Source organism: Rhinolophus ferrumequinum (assembly GCF_004115265.2).
Source record: "Rhinolophus ferrumequinum isolate MPI-CBG mRhiFer1 chromosome 15 unlocalized genomic scaffold, mRhiFer1_v1.p scaffold_54_arrow_ctg1_1, whole genome shotgun sequence".
Taxonomy (NCBI): Eukaryota; Metazoa; Chordata; class Mammalia; order Chiroptera; family Rhinolophidae; genus Rhinolophus; species Rhinolophus ferrumequinum.
Window position 1 is genome coordinate 3,910,816 of NW_022680357.1, and position 19,036 is coordinate 3,929,851.

The 19,036-nt window shown below is 62.4% G+C and overlaps 1 protein-coding gene across 2 annotated transcripts; it reads right to left on the reverse strand.

Annotated features, from left to right (window-relative positions):
* Positions 1-79: 79 nt before the first annotated feature.
* Positions 80-17,621, reverse strand: CASKIN1 (CASK interacting protein 1). Of its 2 annotated transcripts, none has more exons than XM_033101427.1 (20): positions 17,448-17,541; positions 11,759-11,810; positions 11,558-11,655; positions 11,214-11,359; positions 11,028-11,123; positions 10,769-10,899; positions 10,224-10,332; positions 10,032-10,140; positions 9,850-9,944; positions 9,572-9,689; positions 8,463-8,564; positions 8,272-8,360; positions 8,111-8,195; positions 7,935-8,026; positions 7,075-7,185; positions 6,891-6,992; positions 5,353-5,491; positions 3,251-5,278; positions 2,170-2,608; positions 80-1,782 (listed from the first exon to the last, which is right to left on the reverse strand). In XM_033101427.1, the coding sequence occupies exons 1-20, from the start codon at positions 17,539-17,541 to the stop codon at positions 1,683-1,685; spliced, it is 4,335 nt and encodes a 1,444-aa protein (XP_032957318.1). In that variant the 3' UTR covers positions 80-1,682. The 2 variants fall into 2 exon arrangements, with proteins under 2 accessions (XP_032957318.1, XP_032957319.1); XM_033101428.1 differs by lacking the exon at positions 80-1,782 and having other exon boundaries at positions 2,473-2,608; positions 3,251-3,382; positions 3,552-5,278; positions 17,448-17,621.
* Between the last annotated feature and the right edge of the window lie 1,415 nt (positions 17,622-19,036).

Below are 19,036 nucleotides of genomic sequence, written 5' to 3' on the forward strand. Positions count from 1 at the left end.
GGTGACTTCCCCTTCCTGCCAGGAACGGACTAGCCCCCCACTCTGTCCAACACAACCCCCAAAAAGTGAGCCAAGCAGCTCCGTTTTCTGCTGTTTATTGACAGCCAGCCAACAGTAGCTCCCTGCCCAGACCCCCCTCCCTGCCTGCTGGAGCCCCAGCCTGGGCGGATGGCCAGGTGCTTACCGTCCACTAGGGGAAGCATCCACTAAGGGAAGCATCGTGGCGTGACAGCTGGAAGGGGCTTCACATGCCCAGACGTCACCTCGGCTGACCCCTTCTACCCACCCACATCACAATCGCTGGTTTTTGGCATTTTTAACTTTTTTTTTTTTTTTAAGAAATGTCAAAGTTGTGCCCAACACACGTGGATCAGCAAACACAATAGAGGAGGCCAGTCAATACTTTTTGGAGGGGCGAGGGGAGAGGAAAGAGAGAGAAAGAGGCAGGAACAACCACACAACATAGCCTTGGACCACGAGCGGAAGCGTCCGTGGGAACTCGAGGGGGGGGGTGGGCTGGCTGCCTGCTCCGGGCCTGGAGAAGGAGGGTCCGGCACACCCTCCCATGTGCCACACAGCCTGGCATGCACGCCCAGCACCCACTGCTATCACTTGGCTGACGTGCCATGTTCACCACGCGGTGTGCACAGCTCCCGTAAAGCCCAGGAGGACCCTCACACCAGCACCCCCCAGAAAGGAGGGAGCCCTCCCATGTCCACGGCATGGAGGACACAGCCCAGCAGCAAGGCACATCCTTTGAGTTCTTCAGACGCAGAGAAGTTAGGAGAGGGCAGAGGAGGCCCTGGTGGTGCATGGACCCTTCCCCAGACCCCAGCCTCCTTTTTGTGCTACTGGGCCAGGGGTCTGGCCACTCCTGGACGGAAGGATGGACAGACAACGGCCAGGGCCTCTAACAGCTTTTGTCTCGAGCTAGACTCCAGTGTCCTTGCAGTTGGTAAATGGTTTTCTATAGAATCAATAATATTTTTTTCTTTAAATATATATTTGTTAAAGTTATACCTTTTTGTTTCTCTGGGGAAATCTGCCTCAGCTCATTCCCAATAAATTAATACTCTCAATAGCTTATATTCTGGGGGGTACGTTGGGGCCGGGGGCCCGACCCCAGCCCCTTGTGCTGTGCCAGAGTGGCTGGCAGAGGTCCCCAATGGGCAGTTCTGTGCTGGGCATAGGCCTGTGCTCTGCCACAGATTGGGAAGGGGCCTACAGCAGCTGTCCCCTCTCGCTGCCTGCCAGGGCAGGCCCAGCCTGTACTCAGGACAGGGGCCAGGGACTGCCCCTCCTGCACATACAGTGGGCGGAGCCTGGAAGGGCGTGGGCAGGTGGCCCAGCAGTTATTGCACAGGGAGCAGCAGACAGGGACGGGCACCCACAGGGCAGCAGCATCTGTCCAGAGCCCTTGGGTCCCCTGGCCAGGCAGTCCTCCAGGCTGGGCATCCTGCCTGGGCCCAGGGGGCAGGAGTTGTGCTTGTGCAGGGGCTGGGCAGCACGACCCGCCCCCGCCTCATAGCCACGGCCGTCTGACGGGCAGTCCTCTGCACCCGGCCCCCCGTTGGCCCACCGCCCTGCTCACTCGCGCCTCGCCCAGAGGTGCCCATCCTGAGGTAAAGGTCAGTGTGTAGGCCGGAGCCCCGGTGGCGCGGGCATGCTCAACGTGGGCCGCGTCACTCCAGCATGGCGTCCAGCTGGTCCGCCAGGTCATCAAACATGCTGCCGATGTCGTCCAGGATGCTGCCGGTGCTCTTCTCCTCCGCGGCCGATGGGCTAGGGACCCGCGCAGTGTGAGCGAAGAGAGGCGTGGGGCCGAAGAACGCCCCGCCCGGGTCTCGCGCCAAGCCCCGCCCCCAGAGACTACGCCCTCATTCAATCCAGCGGTGCGAGGGGCGGGGCATTAGACCACGCCCCCACGATCTCGGCCCCGCCCTGCCCTCGAGGCCAGCTCGTACACTTCAGCCTCAGAATGTAAATGACCTGGGGTGGAGTGCAAATCCCACCCACCTCGGCCACACCCCGCAGTGTAGAGGGCGGGTTCTCCGACCACGCCCACCTATGACTCCGCCCCAGCCCGTACACAGCATCTTCAGATTTGCACGGACCGGAGCGGCACACAAATCACCTCCGCGCCCACGCCAGATTTCGCCCCACACCTACCGCGGGCCCTGCGCGTCCTCCTGCCGGATCTTTTCTTCTACGGCTTGCAGCGCCGCCGCCAGGCACGCGCTCGTCTCCTCCAGCTTCTGCCGGGCGCTGTCCCCAGGCGAGGCGCCGTCGGGCGCGGCGGGAGGCCCGGCGGCGACCACGACGACAGCAGCGGCAGCGGCGGCGGCGGCCGCACGCGGCGGCTTAGCCGGCACGTGCAGCGCCGGCGCGCCGGGAGACGGGGGCTTGGCTGGGCTGGCGCTCAGAGAGGGCGGCGTGCTGGCCGGCTTGGCGAGGGCGGCGGGCGGCTGACGCGCCGGCGAGGGCGAGGGTGACGGGCTGGCGCTGCCTGACTGCAGCCCCGCCGCGGCCTTGGTCGGCTTGGGCGCAGTGGGCGGCGGCGGCGGTTTGGGAGACACGGGCGGCGGCGTGCAATGAGCACGCTTCACCTCTGCGGGTAGGAGGAAGAAACTCGCACCGCGGCGGTAGGCTGCGCTGCCCATCCCGACACAAGCCCTGCCGCCGCGCCTCAGCTCGCACCCAAGAGCTGAGATACCTCCCTCTGCAGTGCGACCTCTCTGCCCCTAGGCGGCCCGCGGCCGCCAGGGAGCGCGCTACCCCGTGCAAACTTGCTCGCGTCACTGCTTTTCAAACCCGGCCCAGTCCACCCCCACCTGTATCCCCCTCCAGGTGTAGCAGCTGCAGCCACTGGCCCTTCGGTTGCTTGAATGCCACAGGGCCTTTGCACCTCTGATCCTTCTACCCGGAAGCTTCTCCTCTTCCTCCTGTGCTGGGATCACTCTCTAGCCGGGTGATAGTCCTCCCTGATCCATCCAGCATTGTGCACCTGTCCTCCCTCCACAGCTGCTACCCTTCATGGTTTTCTGTGCCTCCCTCTAGCAACGTGACTCCACTCTCCTCCCAACTCTGGGCTGGCAGAATTGCCCTACGGGTGGAGGGATGAGAGGGTCTGAAGACACTTTCCCACCCCACTCCATCTGGCTGCCATCAAATCCAAAAAGGGGAAGAACCCTGAGGCCATGGAGTGGGGAGGTGGGGTGGGGGCCCTTCCCCAGCTGGCTTCCTCACCTACCTGGGCTTCCTGGACCTGGCAGTGGTACCTTCTTGGAGGCAGGCGTGGGCGACCCCTGGATCTTGGGCACCGGCTGAGCCAGGATAGGCTTGGGAGAGACAGGCGGCTTGGCTGGCTTCCGGGCATCACTGTCTGGTGGGGGCAGCGGGGGCAAGTGCATCAGGTCAGAGGGTGGGGGCTCGGCGGGTGGGGGTGGTGGGGGCAGCTCCAGGGGCCCAGCCTGTTCAGAGGCTGGTCGGCGGCGCATCGTGCCTGTGCCATTCTGGTACACAGACAGTGGTGGGGGTGGCTCAGGACCTGCCTCCCGCTCCTTGGCCTTTGGCCGCCGCTTGACTGTGTCAGACTCAGTCAGGATGAACTTGACATTCTCCTGCTGGCTCTGCTTGGCTCGTATGCGCCTCTTGAGTGTGGCGCTGGCCTCCACCCGGGCCAGGGGCGGGCCCTCCCCACTCGCCTCGCCCTTGGCCGGACCTCGAGGCCGCTGCCGGGCAGTGCCATCCTCCACAAAATGGCCATGATCTGCAGGCCCTGCCGGTTCCGCAGGCCCCCGACGGGCAGTGGCCAGAAGTCCTGTGACGGGCCCACTGAGGGTGCGGCGCCGGTTCACCACCTCGCCGTCAGGCCCGATGGCCTCCTTGTGCTTCACTGAGGCCAATACCGTGGCCACCCGGCCTGGCTCCGGGCTAGCAGGGCGAGGCATGGGGTGGCCCTCAGGGGGCCTACGGGCTGCCCGACCCCCACCCCCAATGGATGACAGCTCGAGCATGGCTGCAATGCTCTTCACACTGCCAGCACTACCTGTGTCCACACTGCCAGCCAGGTCACTAGCCCGCCGGCGCTGTGCCCGGACCCCCAGCCGGCCATCCTCTGTCCCAGCCCCCTCAGTCTCAGCATCTGGTGCCGACTCATCAGCCAGGTTGGCACTGGCCATGGCTGAGCTGGAGCGCTTCGGAGGGGGTGGTGGAGGCCCCTTCTTTCGGGGGCGCACAGCGAAGGACTGGCTGCGGTTGACGTTCTTGTCAGCACCAGCAGGTGCCCGCACTGAGTGGCTTCGGCCTACACGCCGCTGGACTGTGGCATAGGGCCCCGCAACGGTGGGCACCAGCAGCTCGTCCCGCTCCGGCTCGCTGTCAGACGCTGCATAGCGATTCAAGCTGTGGGCACGTTTCTTGGGCCGCCCTGGCTCCATATCGGCCTCAGGGGGCAGGCACAGCATGGGCACGGGGGCAGGAGCAGGTGCAGGCCCTGGAGCAGCTGGCCCCACCTCGCTCTCCACAGGCTGGGGAAGCACATAGGCAAAGCCGCGGTGTGTGGGTGACTGAGGCAGCGAGCGGGGTGACATGGGTCGCTCTGTTGGTGGCAGCAGCTGTGGGGTGGGCTTCACCTTGGCGGTGGCTGGGGCTGGACCATGAGGCCCCCCCAGGGCCTGGGGGGAACCTGGCCGAGCTTTAGTGGGAGTCTGGGGTGGTGTGAAAGGGCTGGAACCTGGTGGAAGGACCTGCCGTGGCTTACCAGGCACTGGGGGCACACTGGCCCGCTTGACACTGTGGCTGTGACGGCCAGGCCGAGCCTCCTTGGGCGAGGTACCAGGGGCTGGCCCCTCATCCAGCAGGTACTCCTGACTTCGTGACATGGGGCTGCCAGGCCCAGGGGGCCCATCACCCAGCAGCTCCTGCGAGCTGCTCATGTGCCGTGCCCGCCCACCCAGGCTGGGTTCCTGACGCATGGAAGCCCTTGGAGTGGGCGGCAGGTGATTGGAGGGCTTTTCAGCAGTAGCAGTGGCCCCCTCTGCTGGGCCAGTCATGGCAGCCTGCAGCTCACCGCTGAGCTCGCTGTCCTGGAAAGTGGTCATCTTAGGAGACTGGCAGTCCGCTGGGGCAGGCTCAGGTGGGGGCGGTGACTCAATGGCCATCACTTCAAGTGACTGCGGCGCCTTCCGGCGCAGGGGTCCCCCATCATACTTGGCGTACTCTGCCTTCTGCAGCTCTGCCAGTTTCCTCACTGCCAGCATCAGCTTCTTCTGGTGTCCTGAGTGGGGCACGGGGCAGGTCAGGCCGGGGAGGGTGACAAGGACTGGGAGGTGGCGGGGGCCAGGGCCTCACCCAGCTTGGTGATTCCAATCTCCTGCAGGTCCTCCCAGGTGATGTCCGTGATGAAGTCGATGTTCTCGTAGCCGTTGTCCACCAGGACCTTGTAGTACTGGGCCAGGCCAATCATGGATAGCCACATGGCCAGGTTAGCCTACAGAGCAGGACACAGAGAGGGCAGCCACAGCTGGCTGCTACTTGGAGCTGCTGGGGGAGGGGCACCGGGCCAGCCCGGCACAGACAGAGGACAAACACAGGCCAGAGGTGTCAGCTTTGGAGACAGTGCAGCCTTAGCAGGAGCTCACGGCCAGCTCACACACACATGCAAACACACGCAAACACACACAGAGGCCACCCTGTGCTCAGGACATCGTTTAGGGGATGGGGAAGAATATATTTCCTCGCCTGCCGAGACAGCCATGGGGACAGCACCCAGGTGGACACACCCCACACATCATGGACACAGACACACAGTACACACACACACACACACACACACACACACCCACATTCCAGCCATACACAGGCACTGATACGCCTTTGTGTCTCACTCACACCCTCACCATTTCTCCACTTGCATCAGGCACGGTCATACAGCCACATCACACGTGTGCAAACAGCCACAACGGTCTTCACCCAGAACCACCCAGTGGCTTCCTGAATGGCATCCACCTGTCCACACTCCCAGCTGGACATCACTCGTACACCCACACACAGCATACTCGGTCACCCCTGGGTGCATGGAGCAAAGTAAGGCCCAGACTTGCTTGCTGGGAGGACCCCTGAGCCGCTGACTGAGTGGGGCAGATGGGCATGACCTGGCTGTCCTGACTCATGGCCCTGAAGGCTTTTGGTGGCCATGGCATCTCCCCCATCGATGGATGGGAAACCACAGCTCGACATGAGGACCAGAGAGGCAGCATCAGTGCAACAGGCCCTGGGCCCGCCTTCTCCTGGCCCAGAACCTGTCCCACCACCTGGGTGCCTGTTAGAAACTGCACAGCCTGCAGTCCATGTGGGTGTCAGCCGTCGGTGCAGCCGGCCCGTGCAGTTGCGTGTGTGGGTGTATGCGTGCCATCATCAATGGGCACCTTGAATATACTCAGTGCACATGTGCTGTCTGGGTACATGCAGCACGCTCACACACACATCATCCCCACACGTGTGCCCAGGTGTGTGCAAGCAAGCACATCCATAGATGCAGGCCCCTTTGTGGTGTCTGAGTGGGTGTGTGATGGGCAGCGTCACAGGGGTGCCAGGTGTCCCTGTATGGGTGCCTGAGTGTGGAGGAGGTCTGCGGGAGCATGTAGTGGAGAGGGGGACTCTCCCCTTGCCCTGACAGCCCACACAGGTTGCCACCCCTGCCCCTGCCTCAGGGAGGCTGGCCCCAGTGCCTGTGATGGACAGAGGCCGTCCAGGCGGGTCACTGCTGGGGAGCCATCCTCTGCTCTCCTCTGCCTGGAGCCCAGACGGCATGGAGCGCGGTAGCCAGGGAGGCAGATTTGTGTGTCTGCCCATCCTGGGCCCCTCCACCAGGGTACAGAGGGCCTTACGGGTTTGCACTCAGGCAGCCAGTCGGGAATGCTCAGGCCACTGATTTCTGCTGTGATCTTCTTCCGATGGCCCGGCTTGGTGACCCCGATGGCCGTGAGGTCCTAGGTAGAGGAGAGGCCCCTTAGCTGGGGGCTGGGGCCCATTTCTGGGTCCTGGCTGGTGAGCAGCGTTCAGGCAGCTCACCTCGGGGGTCATGCGGCTGATGGTGGGCAGGTCGTAGCCAGCGCAGAGGAAGTTGGGGGCATACAGCTGTAGCTGGAACGTGGCGAGCCACTGGCTAACAGCCTCAGCGCTCTGGAAGACACAAGGCACCCACTGCAGGCCCACCCGCCCACGTGCCCGCCCACCCGCCAGGCTCGCAACCCAGCCACCAAGGTGCCTCCTTCTCTGCGCAAGCTCAGTCTGCTGTCCGCTGGTCCATCTGCTGCTAGGCCCCGGTCAGTCTGGCACCAGTGCTCCCGCCACTCTGTGGTCCTGGATGCCGCCGTCTCAAGCATCTCCCAGCATTGCAGCCTCCTTCCGTGATGTCCACCAGGAGGGTCCAGCTTCCCTGACCGTCCCTACCCCCCGTTCCTGTACCAGGAACACCCTGCAATGTGGCCCCGTGGGAGGGGCTCTGGGAATGGGGCCTCAGCGCTGCCCTTCACTCCCTGGAAGGTGGGCTCTGCCCGGAGGTATGCAGGACTCAGCCAGCAGCTCACGCCTTCCCCAGTACGCAGGTCACGCACACAGGCTCCATCTCACGTACACACCTTATCTCATTTCACACCCTTACCCTTTCACACGTACACACACAGGCGCACGTGCTCACCTCGTGGTCACACCACCTGCACATGCACGTCCATCCCCATGCACCTCACACTTGCATCACGTTTCTTAGATACAGTACCTCACACGCACAGCCTGCACAATAGACAACACCTACACACACAGACTGACAGACAGAAGGACGGGGCTGGCCTGTCAGGGCCCCCAGCTGAACCGTGGCCAGGCCAGGCAGGCTACCCGGGTGCCCCTCCATGCAGCCGGCCCAGGCCCTATACCTTGCCCTCTGCCGCTGGCTCCGGCTTCTTGGGTGGCTGTTCCGCATAGACCTGCCCAGCGTGGGCCACTGGAGGCTGGGCCCGGGCCGCGCCTGGGATGAGAGCATATGGTGGGGCCAGGGCTGCTCAGGGGCCACCTCCCTGCCAGGCCCGTCGTGCTGTGTCCTTGCTCTTACCTGCAGAGCCCTCCGGAGGCTTGACAGGACTGTCCCCAGGGCTGGACTCGGAGACAGACTTCTGGGAGAGCACTGTGGCCAAGAGCTGAAACCCAGACAGGCCGGCTGGCCAGCGCTACTCGGAGCCCAAGCCACCCTGGCCCTGCCACCACCCCACCTACCTTGACCCCTTCAGAGCCTGCGTGCAGGGTGTGGGCCCCACTGCTCCGGCCACCAGACACACTGCTCAAGCTGCCGCTGCGGTCCCCGCCTGCCAGCACGAGGGAACCTGAGCTGGTACTTGCCCTGCCCAGCCTGGGGGGTGCCTTGCCGAAGTGCTGCCATTCTTGCCCTCCAGAGGACCCCCACCTACCTGCAAAAGGCTTCCTCAGCACCCAGATCTCTTCATGGGGTGCAGAGGGTCCCGACGTGCTGCCTCCCTGGGTTGGGCTTGGTTCGGTGCCTGCTCGGGAGCCTGTGAGCCGAGCACAGCCTCTCTGAGTCCCGGACCAGCCCAGGCCTGGGGGCCTAACACCGAGAGGAGGGCGTCCCCTGACCCAGCCCCGGAGCATGGGCAGAGCAGAGCACGTGCATGGCTCGGGGGTCAGCACTGCAGCCTCCCCCTGCCCTGGCTGTCTCCAAGGAGCTGAGAGGCCCTCGGAAAACCCCTCCTCACCCCAGACATATGAGGGCAGGAGTGTGGCAGAAAGGGACCTAAGCCAGGCTGTTCTAACAGTGGCCCTGTAGTCCTGTGGGAGGTAGGTGCACATTGCCAGAGGGTGCAACCTCCTCTGTGCCAGGAGGGCAAGAGGGAGGGAAGAGGCACCCAGGAGCCCGAGGCCAGGGAACTGGATTACCATGGGTGGGCTGGCTACACCCTCTAACTGGACCCCTCTGCTCTTTCACCCCATACGTCCATCTCCGGATCTCACTAGTCTCCTGTCTGAAACTACTCTACGGCCCTGTAACTACGTCCTGCACCCCTCTCCCTCACTCTGCGCCAGCCACGCTGGCCTTTGGACCCTTACACATGTCATGCTCTTTCCTGCCTCGGTGCCTTTGCACATGTAGTTCCTGCCTCCTGGACTGCTCTGCCTGTGGCCGGTCCCTTCCGTTTCTCAGGGCCTTCCCTGACCACCCTGTCTAAACCACGTTCTCTGTGTCACTGGTTGGTACATTTCTTTCTGGGTTTCCTTCACTGTTTCGTGCTCTCCTCCCTCCCGGGGAAGGGCTCCTTGAGAGCAGAAATGATGTCCACCTGGGTCTCCGTTTATTCCTAGTGGCTGGTGGGCAGTCTGCTGAATAAGTGAAGGAATGGGCAGAAGGACACCGAGAAGGAGACAGCTGGCAGGACGCACTGCTGGACACCACTTGGGACCCCACCCCCAGCAATGGCTAGAGCTCGGTCCTTGCCCTGCCACCCAACACACATATGCACTTGCTTCCTTCCGGCCCCTGAGCCCAGGCCTGGGTGGGACTTGCCTGCTCGCTTGACAATGGCCTCGCCCAGGGAGGATGGGAAGTAGCCCACCCGGTCATTGCCTGTCCGGTTGTCGTGGATACAGCCCTTCCACCGGCCGTCTGGATGCTGCTCAAGGACCTGGCCAGGTGAGGTGGGGAACACTCAGGGAGACTGCTGGGTCAAGCTGGTGGGTGACCTGGGCCCCCTCCCAGACCCCCAGACTCCCCAATTGCTGCAGGGGGTGTTGTGGGGTGAGTGTCCCAGGTCCCACCCATCCCTGCATCCAGGCCCTCCTTACTGTGATGATGTCCCCAGCTTTCACGTTCAGGCTGGTCAAATCATAATTATTGCAATAATCCTTGGTTGCCCGGACCTGCAGAGCTGCTGAGGCCTCTGGGGATACAGGAGGTGGAACCCCCAGTTCTGCAAACCGGCCTGGCCCAGGCCCCACTCCAGTCCCCTGGCCCCACCTGGGCCCACCTCGCAGCAGCTGCTTGATCTCCTTGCCGGCCTGGGATGTGGTGAACTGGTGCACGATGTCCAGGGCCGTCTGGCTGTAGGTGTTCCTCACGTGGGCGTTGATCCCATTCTGCATGTGCCAGGGGGTAAGGCCTGTCAGGAGCCCCCCCACGTCCCCGCCTGGCCCCAGCTTCCCCTGGGCTCCCAACTCACATCCAGCAGCAGCCGAACCACTTCCGTCTTCCCGCAGAGTGCGGCCTCATGCAGGGCCGTGCCGGACTTGGTCTGGCGGTTAATGTCAATGCCAGCTTGGAGGAGGAGTCTGGCAGGAAGGCAGGGGGAGCAGGCAGGGCCTACAGCAGGAGCCCTCTGCCCCAGCACTTCACAGATGAGCCCCAATTTCCAAGGGCCTGAGGATGAGCCAGCCCTGCCCACCTCCCTGACCACATGGTATCTGACAGTGACTGGCTCTGTGCTAACCCTGCATGGTGGTTATCTCGTCTCATCCCAACACAGGCACTGCTGTGATACCCACCATATAGATGGGGAAACTGAGGCTCAGGGAAGTTAAACACAAGGTCACCTAGCAAGTGGCAGGGCCATGAGGAAGCCTTTATATGGGCGGCTAGAGGCGTCCTCGGCATCCAGAAGCCTGACCACGTGCCCACGGCTCCCTGACCGCTCCCATCTTGTCACCAAGCCAGGAGCAGGACCCCCCGGAGCTGGGTACCCCTCCCCTCGCCCCCACACGGCCATACCTGATGATGTCAATATGGCCGTTCTTGGCTGCCAGGTGCAAGGGGCTGGTGCCATTGGGGTCAGTGGTGTCCCCCGGCCGGGGCTCCAGCAACGCCGCACACATATTGCTGCTCAGGAGCAGCTGGACCACCTTGAAGGAGGGGTCAAAGTAGGGGGGCCCAGAAATGGGGTGCGGGGTTGCAGGTCTGTCTCCAATTCCAGCCCCAGGAAAGGAAGGCAGAGAAGATCGGAGTGCCGCTCAGCTCCGGGGAGACTTACCCCAACGCGGCCGAACTCACAGGCCAGGTCCAGGGGCGTCTTCCCCGAGTTGTCCACCATGCACGGGTTGGACTGGTGCTGAAGCAGCATCTCAGACTGCGGGGCCCGCAGAGTGCAGTCAGGCCCAGGGCGTCCATCAGGCTCACACCGCCCCAGGCACCCTGCCACCCCTGAGGTGGACCTCACCACGTCATAGTGACCATGCTGGGCTGCCAGGTGCAGGGGGATGTGGCCCTCGTCCGATGGGATGTTCACCGCCGAGCCCGCCTTTAGCACCAGCTTCATGGGCTCCTTCCGACCCTGCCAGGCCGCATAGTGCAGTGGCCGCATGCCTGGGGGCAGACAGGGGCCATTAGGAGCTTGCCTCTGTCCAAGCTCACCCTTGACCTCCAGGACGTGGATCCCATGAGGACCTGCCTAGACCCAGCCTGAGACCCTGGGCAGACTTCAGTCATGGGACCACCCAGTTCTCTGGGAAGTCCCGACCTCAGCCACCTGCCCCTGGCTCCAAGGTTCCCGACAGGCCTTGCCTTTGTTGTCCTTGATGTCCACGGCAGCCTGGGCTTCCAGCAGCAGCGTGATCAATTCTGTGTTGCCATTCAGGGCCGCATGGTGCAGGGCAGAGAAGCTAGGGCAGGCGACAAACACATGTGGGAAAGGACCAGGGCACCCAGCCTGCCCCAGGGACCAGCCCCCATCCCAGACTGGCATCTCCCTGGCTTAGAACTCACCCATCCGGGTCTTGGAAGTTGACGTTGATCTTCTTGGTGGAGCCCAGGAGCTCTGGGAGTGGGAAGGAGACACGTGAGGGAGGCTTTGTCCAGCCCCTCCTGAGGCCTGCCTGGGTCCCAGCCCCCTCTAGGCAGCCTAAGAGCAGGCAGAGGGTGCTGGCTGGCTCCCTGGCAGGCTCGGGGCCAAATCTAGGTCTTTAGTCTAGAAACATTTATTCATTCATTCAACTATGTTCCCTACACTCAGCTCCAGGTACCAGCTTTTGGACCTTGGTTTCCCACTAAACTAAGATGGGAGGTTTAAAAGGCCAAGGTCTCCAGGTCTATCCCCACCTGAGGACAGGAGCCAGGGCTGTGTACCCACACAGGCGCACACACATGTGCACATGTACCCCCTCCCTTGGGACGCTGGCTTAGCGCCTGCTGATGGTGGGAGGGAGAGAGCCAGCCCAATCTGTCTCTCAGAAGGACCCAGATGGGCTGGGGGTGGCCTGGGAAGGCTGGGACACCCGGAAATGAGGGTATCTCTGGGAGAAGATTTGCATTTCTAGGATGCAGCCTCCCCTCACTCCCAGCCCTGGGCCTGGCCAGTATAGACGAGCCCCACACAGCAGGGCAGGAAGGGGAGGGCAGGCAAGTGCCCCAGTGCCCCTGGGTGACCACCCGAGAATGGCCACCTCATCTATGGGGTCAGATACTTGAAGCCCAAGGGGCCTAAGCCCTCCCTTTGGGACTCCAGTCTCCTCCTGGGGCCTCCCTGGTCCTAGCTCACACCAGCTGCCTGCCATAGGAGGGGAGCCCCCCGACGTCCTCCCCATGGGCTGAGGTCCAGCCGGACTCGGGCCAAGCCCCTGCCTGTCTAGGCCATGGTTACATAACCCATTTGTGGGTCAGTTGCTCTGTGAGGGAGGGGCTGGCAGGACAGAAGCCCCTTTGTCCAAACCCAGTACAGAGATGGGGGCAGGGGGCCCAAGGGCGGGGAACTGAGGGAGTCAAGTCACAGAGGGGCTGCTGCAGGGCTGCTCGGGGCAGGATGTGGGTCCCCCAATGGCCCACAAAGCGCACGAAGTCAGACGGGCCTGAATTCAAATCCTCACTCTGCACGGTAGTAGCCCGATGGCCCTGGCACTGAGCGCCAAGGGGGCTAAGGGAACTCAAAGCGAGTCTCTCAGGTCTAAGGACGTTTCCAGACACAAAGCAGGAAGGGTCTGGCACAGAGTCAGCTCAGTAAGTGGTGATGACTAATAGCAGCTCTATAGGTGCCCCACCCCCACCCTTCAGCAAAAGGGGCTTCTGCAGAGGGAGGGCGGGGGCTCCAGGAAGAAAGGTGTCTTCACTCCCTGTCCCTCCCCCACTGCTCAGACACTTTACTGGCACTGAAGTCCATCTATGTTGGCAGCAGTGCCACCCTTCCTTGGTGGTCCAGGCAATGCCACCCTTCTTCGGTGGTCCAGGCCAAAACCTTGGAGTCAGCCATGGGTCCCTTCCTGACTACCTTAAATCTTATCCACTGGTAAATCCTGTTGGCTCTACCTTCAAAACGCTCTGAAAGCACATTCAGGATCCCCCCACTTCTCACCACCGACATGGTCACCACCCTTGGCTAGGCCAGTATCTCTCAAAGGATCACTGCCATCACCTCCCCACTGGTATCCTCACTTCCGACTTGCCCCCTTCCGTCTATCCGCGATACACACCGAGGTCACTGAGACCATGTTAGAACATGAATCCGATCCATTTGATCTTTTCCTAAAGACCCTCCACCAGCCTGTCTCATTGGACAATGGCTCTGTATGATCCAGCCTTTGGTTTTCCTCAGCACCCCTGTGCCAGCCGCACGATGGTGCTCCAACACACCGGCCGCCCTGCCACAGGGACCTTGCACATGCTGTGTATGTGTGTGTGAGCTGTTCTTCCACATGATCCCCGTGACTTCCTCATGTCCTTCACGTCTTTATCCAAATGTCACCTGCTTGACGAAGGCTCCCTGGTCTCCCCATCTAAATCGATAACTCGTGTCCCGCCCCACGTCTGTTGGATTTTTCTCTTTAGCCCCCCTCACCACCACGGACCTTGTTTATTATCCACCTCTATCACTAAACTGCTAGCTCCCAGAAGACAAGAGTTGTATCTATTTTGCTCACTGCTGTAACTTTGGTGGCTGAAACAGTGCATACAAGGTGCTCAGTCAATTGGAAACTGAAGTCACGTCCTAGTGCCACACATTCCGTCCAGCTGCCAGGGCTAGCTTCAGGCACATGACCTGCGTAGTTGCTCAGAAGGGCCCCCGGTTTGGTTGGATGCTCTGCTGTCCATCTTGGAAATCCTAATTTTTGAACGAGGCACCCATGTTTTCCTGTGGCACTAGGGCCTGTGAATTATGCAGCCTGGCCTGCCATAGTCACTTGTTAAGCTGAAGAGAGTAAAGCATGACTGTCCTGTGGGATCCCCCCGCCCCGCCCAGGGCCACACTCAGACATTCTCAACCACTGGCCCTGGAACACTCTGCCCAACTCTAATGTTTGCTACCCCCACTTTTCTTAGTTCCAGTGTAGCCCGTTCTCAGCTTCTCCTGCAAGACTGGCCAGCCTGGGCCCCTCTCCTCTCTCTCACATCCGGGGCCCCCCAGGCAGCTGCTGAGCCAGGTGCTCCAAGTAGAACCCATAGCCAGGCCCACCTGCTCACTTGGCCATACCTGCAGACACTGAAATTTGAGAAGGGCTGGAGGTCAAGGCCCAGGAAGTGCACAGACACCAGTGGGGAGGAGGAGTCTCCTTCCCGAAGGGGACCAATCCCCACATGAGGAGGGGCAACTGCTAAAGTCACCTCACTCCTCTCCCTGTCACTCGTCTCCTGAAGGAGGAAAATAACTGGCATTGGACGGAGAGGAGCTTGATGTCTTAAAGCACTCCCCCAATTCCTGTGGGAAACACTCGATATCAAGGAAGGTCCCAGAACTGAAACCTGCCTGGGGAGGCTACAACCCATGGAGACAGGTGCTCTGAATGAAGCTGGAGCAAAGCATGGCTGAGGGGGCCTGGGTAGATGGGGGAGAAAGGGGCAAGTGGGGAGGAACCAAGGTGAAAGTCTCAGGAGCCCCCTTTCCCTTCCCACAAGGGCACGAAGTCCTACAGATTCCACACCAGTCATAGCGCATAAACTGCCCCACAACCCACCCCACGACTTGGGCTCTCCAGCCTCTCGTCACCCCCGCCCTCTAACGGCTCTCCTGGAACCATCTCGATTTCTGAGGTCCGCTCTAGATTCCAGACTCCAGAGGCCCCAGCCCCTTTCCCACCCTACCCTCACAGACTCCTTCCACCCCTCTGACCAGAGGCTCCTCCAACCACAGAAACCACGCATAGGTAACCCGCACAGGGCCACTTCAGTCCCCTACAGGGATGTGGTCCTGGCTCTCTCTGGCACCATCTCAGAGTGGCTGAGCCCTGTGGCGTCCAGGGACAAGGCACCTTCCCAGCTTCCCCAAGGAAGCAGGGCCAGTACAGTCTCCTCACAGCTCCCCATTGCCTCCTCCCCCGGACAGGGAGCCCCTGGCCAGATGCTGGAGGGGAACTATTAGTGGGCCCAGGTGAGAGAGCACAGGAATGCTGCCCTTAAGTCTTCAGGGAATATGGAAAGGGGAGGTTGGGCCAGAAAAAAGGGTAGGGTACCCCCACCCCCAGCAAATGGCCAGCCCTTACCCGGCATTTTTCCTCCAGAGCAGTCTCTTCTCCCCACCAAGAACAACTGCTAAGCATGCTCGTTAGTGCCCTTGTGTGTAAAGGGAAGCTCCCTTCAAGGCAGGATGGGGGACTGACAGAGTTTGGGCCCACATTTGGGGGCTGGGGTGGAGGAAAGGTGCCAGCATGGGGAGATCGTGGGAACGAGCACCATGGGAATATTTCTGGAGTCTGGGGAGCCCTGTGGAGCACTGCTGGGTGCCCCCCACCCCGTGGCCCAAACTCTAGCTGTACTTTGCTGAATCAAAATAAGTCTTACTCCAAAGCAGGCCAGTGTTGCCATGACAACTGAGCTAATTCATGGAGGGATTTCTCTGTCTGATTTATTATGCCCGCCCCTGTGAGTCAGAGCCCAGAGACCAGGCCAGGCAGGGGTGGATGTCGAGATCCAGGTGAGGCCCAGGTAATGGTAAAAGTCCCCACACCTTCCCTGGGGGGCCAGAGTAGAAGGGAGGAGGAACCCCCAAATCTGATGCTCCCACTTGCCTGGCCCACCCACTCTGGGCTGAGGAAATAGTCCTAGTTAGTGCTAACTGAGCACTTAGTAAGAGCCTGGGCTTTACGTGCGCTCTTTCACCGTCCTTACAACAAAGTTAGGAGGCAGGGACCACAAACATCCCCATCCTATAGGTAATGAGACTGAACCCTGTTGAGCTGAAGTTGTCTGTGCTCAAGGTTGCACCGCCACTAGGTGGAGGCCTTGACCTTGCCTTCCACCTCTCAATCCCTCCACCTGCTTCGGAGGCTCAGCTGAGGCTGCCTCTGGCTGGAAGCCTTCCCTTTCTGCGCCCTGAGGCCCTGAAGTCAGCCCCAACTAGATGTGGAAGGCACAGCCAGCCTGAGTATGCATGCCTGCAAGGCACCGATGTGCGGCTCTCTAATTGCACAGAGCAGACAGGAGCTCGCCAAGCAGGCTGCAGCAGGAGGGTCCTCCTGGGGCTCTAGGATCTACCTCCCACCTGTCCCAAAGCAGTCTGTTCTCAGCATCCCCCCTGGAGAGTGGGGAGGACGCCTCCCTGGATTACATATAGTCCGTGGGGGTGGGGTGGGGAGTGGGGTGCCCAGACTTCACGTGCCATCCTGCAAAGCCCTGCCCGCACCCCTACAGGTGCCCTGACACACTGACACAGCCATACGTGCAGCCATACGTGCGCAGCCGCACAAGCAGCTGGTCAACACGCCCATCCATCTATCTCCAGCAGCCCCCGGGGGAGGCTCCGGGTTGAGCTGGGATGAGTGCTGGGATCAGGGCTCCAAGCTCCCAACCCTTCCCTGGGGCCCCTACAGCGCAAGCTCCGGATAGCCAGTGGGAGAATCCCCCTCCCCCACAACCCCTTTTCCCAGCAGGGAAGCCAAAGAGGACCAGGGTCTGCACCTGCTTGGAGCTTAGCCTGCCCTGGGCTGGGCGACCTTGGGTCTCTGTTCCCCCATCACTAAATGGCCCCCAGCCAGCCATGCCTGGACAGCCACACCCCCAGCATGGTTCTGCCCCCCTTTCCCTGAAAAGCATGTTATTAAACACGGGGTGGGGAGGGGGTCTGACAGGGACCGTCTGCCCTGTGATGCCCCTCACCGCAAGGGCCCCCTCCCTCTCTCCATGGGGAGGGCATCCGCCTCGCCCTTTAAAGGCCCAGCAGAGACCTCCAGCTGTCAGCCTGCAGCCCAGGAGGGAGGGATGCAAACACCTGCGACCGGGGAGGTGGGTGCCCCAGGTGCCCGCAGGGGGGGACTCAGGGTGACGGCCCGGCGCTGGGTGCCGCCCCTCTTCAGTGCTGGGGGCGGGGATGCGGACTGAGGGTCTGGGCGATGCTGGCCCCGCCCCGCCCCCGGGGACCGACAGCATCCCCCCTCCCCGCCCTGCGCCAGAAGGGGTGAGGGGCCCGGCGCAGGAGGTGGCCCCCGGGCGTGCCGCGGCTCCCTCCCCACCACCCCGCGCCCCCCGCACTCACTGGCCTTCCCCGGCCGCGGCCTCTGCAGCAGCCTCTGCGCGGTCCCCACGTCCTCCGCCTTCACCGCCTGCACCAGCTCCTGCTCCTTCCCCATGGCGCGGTCGGGGCCGCAGCGACGCGGCTGCGCTCCGTGCGCTCGGCGCGGCTCAGAGGCGGCGGCGGCCCCGCGGCGCCGGCTGCATCCTCCTCCCTCCCCCGCCGCCTCCTCCGCCTCCCGCGCCCCTCGCCGTCCTCGGGCTCCTGCTCCGGCTCCGGGCGCGGAGGGGGCGGGGAGCGCGTCACGGGCGGGGGGCGGCCCGGGGGCGGGGGCCGGCGGCGGGCGCGGGGCTGGGGCGCGGCACCTGGCGCCGCCTCCCGGACGCCTGGGTCCCCCTCCTGCGGCCGCTGACCTCCGTTCGCCCGCGCCCGCCGCGCGCCAGGCTCCTTGGCTCCACCCCTACATCAGGCCGCGTCCTCCCGAGACGCCCCCTCCCCACGTGCGGGCAGCGCGGGTCAGGCCCGGCCTCTGCGGACACACCGCAACCCTTTGCGAGCGCCGGGGGCTGGAGACATCATCCACCGCGAGAATGGACCCCGAGCCCCGACACGGCGGCGGCAGCGGCGGCGCGAGGCTGAGCCTGAGAAAGGCTTCCAGAGGCTGCGGGACCCAATGGGGGGAGGGACTCGGCGGCAGTGGGCAGGCGAAGACCCGGGCACAGAGAGACCCGGGCACCAGAGGCGGCACGGGAATCGGCCCGCCAGAGGCTGTCAGACATTTCTGGCCCGTGGTGCCCGTGGGAGGTGTCGCGGGACTGTGAAGAGGAATCTCCCAATAATGAATTCAGTGTCAGGGAACCCGCACCCCCACCCCACCACCACCACTAACAACTGCACCTTCCCCTGCCGCCTTGGGCTCTCTCCACAAACAACACAGGGCGACAGCACTCGATCTGAACTCCAACCCCAGTGCAGCACCCCCAACGGTTGCAGCCCCCCACCTACTAAGGGGGGGCCTCAACCCCCCATCTCCAGCACTAATGGGGTCACAGGCCAGCCCAGCAGCAAACTGAGCCCTCATCCAACCCTGCTTATACTCCAGCCTCCAACCACAGACTCTGGCATCGCCAGACAGGACAGTCCTGCTTGACAGACACTTGACCCCCTTCTACATGCACATACAGAGGTCTCACCTTTCTGACCTCCTTGGCCACAAGCCTCATCTTGTCATGGCTGCAGCCTTCCAGAGACAGCCGTCTTGGGGTCTGTGTTCTGGCTCAGGCTCAGTTTCATTTGCACGGAGGGGAAGATCAAGGCCGTTAGGAACATTTGGTAAGTTCGCCCATATGATGGCCTGATTCCCCACTTCTTATAGCCCAGACTATCAAGCACCTCCAGAAGGAAGGTGACCAGAGGGTGGGGGAGGGGAAGCGGTGGGCACTGGGATCCCCTGATCCAGGCAGGTGGTCATTCCCCACCCCGCCTCCATTGGGTCTCCTGTGAAGTTTAGGGAGCAAGACTAGGTCTGGGCTGCCAGAGGGGTCCCTAAAATGCAAGGATCCTTCCCCAATCCTTTATTGTGACCAATTCCTGTGCATCTATCTTGGGTCAGG